Source organism: Cryptomeria japonica, chromosome 5 (genome assembly GCF_030272615.1).
Source record: "Cryptomeria japonica chromosome 5, Sugi_1.0, whole genome shotgun sequence".
In the NCBI taxonomy this organism is placed as follows: Eukaryota; Viridiplantae; Streptophyta; class Pinopsida; order Cupressales; family Cupressaceae; genus Cryptomeria; species Cryptomeria japonica.
In genome coordinates, this window is record NC_081409.1 from 192,504,870 (window position 1) to 192,508,694 (window position 3,825).

At 41.0% G+C, this 3,825-nt stretch overlaps 1 protein-coding gene across 1 annotated transcript; it reads left to right on the forward strand.

Annotated features, from left to right (window-relative positions):
• Positions 1-2,548: 2,548 nt before the first annotated feature.
• LOC131875802 (glycine-rich protein DOT1-like) lies at positions 2,549-2,887 on the forward strand. The gene has a single exon (XM_059220480.1). The coding sequence runs from the start codon at positions 2,549-2,551 to the stop codon at positions 2,885-2,887; it is 339 nt and encodes a 112-aa protein (XP_059076463.1).
• Positions 2,888-3,825: the final 938 nt, after the last annotated feature.

A 3,825-nucleotide genomic window follows, 5' to 3' on the forward strand; every position in this document is an offset into this window, starting at 1 on the left:
CCAAACACTCGAAAAAAAGAAACATCAGGCTTGTCATGAGACCAAGCCTCCTTAGGAGTCATATGTCAAATCGGCTTGTGAGGCATCCAATTCTGAATATAGTTGGCACAATTGATTGCTTCAGCCCAAAAAGATGAATCCATGGACCTAGACTAAATCATACAATTCACCATCTCTCGTAAAGTTTTGTTCTTGCACCCAGTGACACCATTGTGCTAAGGGGTGTAGGGAATAGTAAACTGATGTTGCAAACCATGCTTAGTGAAAAAATCTTTGAAAGCTTGATTCACATACTCCCCCCATTATCTGTACGTATCCACCGAATATAACAATCAAACTGTTTCTCTACAAATGTCTTGAAGATTCGAAATGAATCAAAGACATCAGACTTGTACTTAAGAAAGTACACCCATGTGCGTCTAGAGAAGTCATCAATAAAAGTGAGTACATACTTGGCCCCAGAAAAAGAAGGAGTGGGAAATGACATGAGATCATTTTGAATCAACTCCAAGGGTGCCAAAGCACGAGAGACTCTTCCCTTTGGAAAGGGATCTTTGTGATGCTTACCAAGCACACAACTATGACAAACACCATCAATGTAAGAAATCTGTGGGAACCCAAGAACAAGTGCCTGTGTACTCATCTATAATTGACATGGCCCAAGCGCTCATGCCAAAACTGACTCACTGAATCTACATTTACTATAAGAGAGGAACCTGTAACCAAAGGGGGATCAAATTTATCAAATCTGTAAAGACGAGATGCAGTATCAACACTCCCAGTAGCAACAACCAAATCAGGGTCATGGAGTTCCCGAATAACCATATCATGTGGTGAGAACTCAACTGTCTTACTAGAGCCAGAGTGGCAAATCTGATAAATGGACAAGAGGTTCATCGAGATGTCAGGGACAACCAGAACATCCTATAGAGTACCCCCATCCATTGAGGTAGAACCTAAACCCAAGACAGAAAGCTGAATTGGGTCACCCACTACAATCTGTGAAGTACCACAAGAGGCAAGAGAAGTAACCAACTACTAAGTGTGAGTCATATGGTGAGAAGCACCAGAATCAAGAATCCATGTGGACCCATAGGTCGAAGCTCGAGCAGTGAGAGCATGACCTTTCCCTATGGAAGGAGAAGATGCTTGAGGTGAGGAGATGTGATGCTGCTGCATGGCTTCCTCTAAAGCCTCTAATCATTTCCAACACCTGGAAACTAGATGTCCTTCCTTGCCACAAAAACTGCAAGTATCTCCTGATTTCTTCTTAGTCTTGGAGGAAGACTCACCAGATTGCAAAGATTTCCCTTGTTTTGAAGGAAATGGAGGTTTAGAACAAGATTTAGGAGGTGGCTTGGAGGAAGAATCATTGACTGCAAAATTCTTCTTGGGCTTCAGTTTGTGCTTTTGCTTCTCCTTAGAGGACTGAGAAACCAATGCTTTGTTCCTGGAGCCTGAGAGCTTATCCAACTGAGAAAGATGAGACTGATCATGAGACAAACTCTCACAAAAGACATCAAAGGTAGGCATGTTGAAATGAGCACCCAAGCCATCCATGGTGGAGTAGAAAGTAGAGGGAAAAAACTGAAAATGACCCCAAAGCTTTGAAAGAATCAAGTGAATGCACTCTATGTCTGTCTTGATCTTGCCACATCCCTGAAGAACAGATCTGGTAGTTTTGAACTTGTTCAAAAAATCCTCAATGGTGGGAAATGAATCAGGTGACAAAGAAACCAACTCTACCTCAATCTGTATTGCCTGAATCTCATTAACCCTCCCGAAGTGAGAATCAAACTTCAACCACATAGCCCGAGGAGTAATAAACTCATCAAGGCGAAATAGAAGACTATCAGAGACATGCAAAAAGAGAAAACCCATATCCTCATCCATCTTGTTTCTGTGTTGAAGAAGCTCATAAGGATGTTGCAGTACAGGTTGAACCTCATCCAAACAAGACCACAACCCTCATGCCTAGAGAAGCCTCATGATGTAGATTTTCCAGGTGTGATAGTTGTGTGAAGTCAACAACTCAACTAAAGGATCTACCATGAAAACAAAACTCTGCACCTGCACCTGCTTGTTGGTTTTTTTTTATTATGCGATCTTTCAGATTAGACAGAAGATGTAGAAGGGTTTGTTTCTTTTGAGAGTTTTGGTGTTCTCAATTTCTGATATAAATGACAAAAAGCGAGAAGAAACACCTCCCACAATAGATAAACCCAAACCCTAGTACATACTGATGAGAAGGAAGTAGTGCATAAGCAAAAAAAATTCAAACTGATATCTCATGTACCTGATTAAAATTATGAGAAAAAATATCAAAAATCTGATTAGAGCATGCTGAGAGATTTCCAACGCCTATTTGTTTTTGAAAAATGGAGTCCGTTTGCCCATTCTACGGTCCCGGAAGTGTAGAAAAGAGGCTCAACTTTGACTGGAAAAAAGTATAGTCAAATAGAAGATTCAAGAAAAAAATTCAACACTATGAGATCCATCGTGGAATAAGCTTTCTAGTGCTTATTTGTTTTCCAAAAAATGACTCCGGATGCTCAAGATATGGCCAAAACACGAACCCCCTTCAAAAAGGCAAGAGGGTGGAGGTCCGACAGAGGAGCCAGAAGGAGGTAGCGCACGAGCAGCGCTCCGATGGCACTCCGGAGGTGCTTCAGAGAGGAGTGATGAAGTGGTGGGCGCTAGAGGAGGAGGCCGGGTGGAGCGATGGCGGCGGGCTGGGTCGGGTGGCGGCGGAGGTGGCCGCGTGGCGGGCTGGGCTGGGCGGTGGCGGCGAGCCAACGGAAGCCGGCAGGGCAATGCCTACGGGAGTTGGAGAGTGGGGTCAGCAAGGGTTGGGGCCGGTGGGGGCCGGACTGACAGGTCTGGTTAGCCGTATGACGATTGGACTGTCAGGTCCGAAACCCTACACAAACAAACCCCCAAAAAATATTTTTTTGAAAACCTTTGCCTTTTTCGCCTTTTTTTTTGACTTTTTGATTTTTTTGATGATATTTAAAAAAAATCAAAATTTTGACTTGCATGCCGTAAAAAGGCAAAAAAAAATAAAATTGATTTTTTTGTCGATTTGCGTGCCAAGGTTGTATGATTGGTTTTGGAGAAAAATTACCCCCAGATGCTCAAGAGTTAAAACTAGGCAAGTTTTATATGAATATGGGGGTTTTTGGGCCTTCTGAGCATGATGGTGAGGTCCATTTAGGCCCAAAGTGCTCAGAAAAAGAGGCCTATCCCTAAGTACAAAAAAAACTTCCTGAAACTCCAGATCTGCTTCCAATGCAAAAATTCTCAAAACAAGAACAAATAGCTGCAGATCTAAAGCTCTGATACCATGTGAGAGTTGAGAAAAACAACACCACAGGAGCCTAAAGATCTTCTGCAAGCTAAATAATCTGTTACAAGGAGAAGCAAGGAAGCAAAAATAACTGAAAATCAAAGAACATAGAAAATATGCTCAAAAGATGAGAGCTCAATATTTACCAAAATGTGTAATGAGATAATGATACAAAGAAAAGAAAATTAACCTCTAATAGGTCAAGAAACCCTAAAAGGGAAAACCCTAGGGTTGTAGATAATAAATAATAAAATAATTAATTATTATGCACCTAATGTTAGCTTAAGTGTAAATAAAGATAATAGGGAACTTAAAGAATTAAAAAAATATTGTTTAATTAATCAAGTAAAGACCCAATTACTCTAACAGGAAGGCCATGAGCCTTGATTATTATACTTAATTTTATCTTTATGCATCCCTTGAATGTAATTGAAATATAAAATGTCAAGTGGGATAATGATAGGATAAGGTGATACTCA

Bases quoted from the DNA above. Each gene is read 5' to 3' on its own strand.
- LOC131875802 (XM_059220480.1), top strand. From the start codon at position 2,549: ATGCTCAAGATATGGCCAAAACACGAACCCCCTTCAAAAAGGCAAGAG.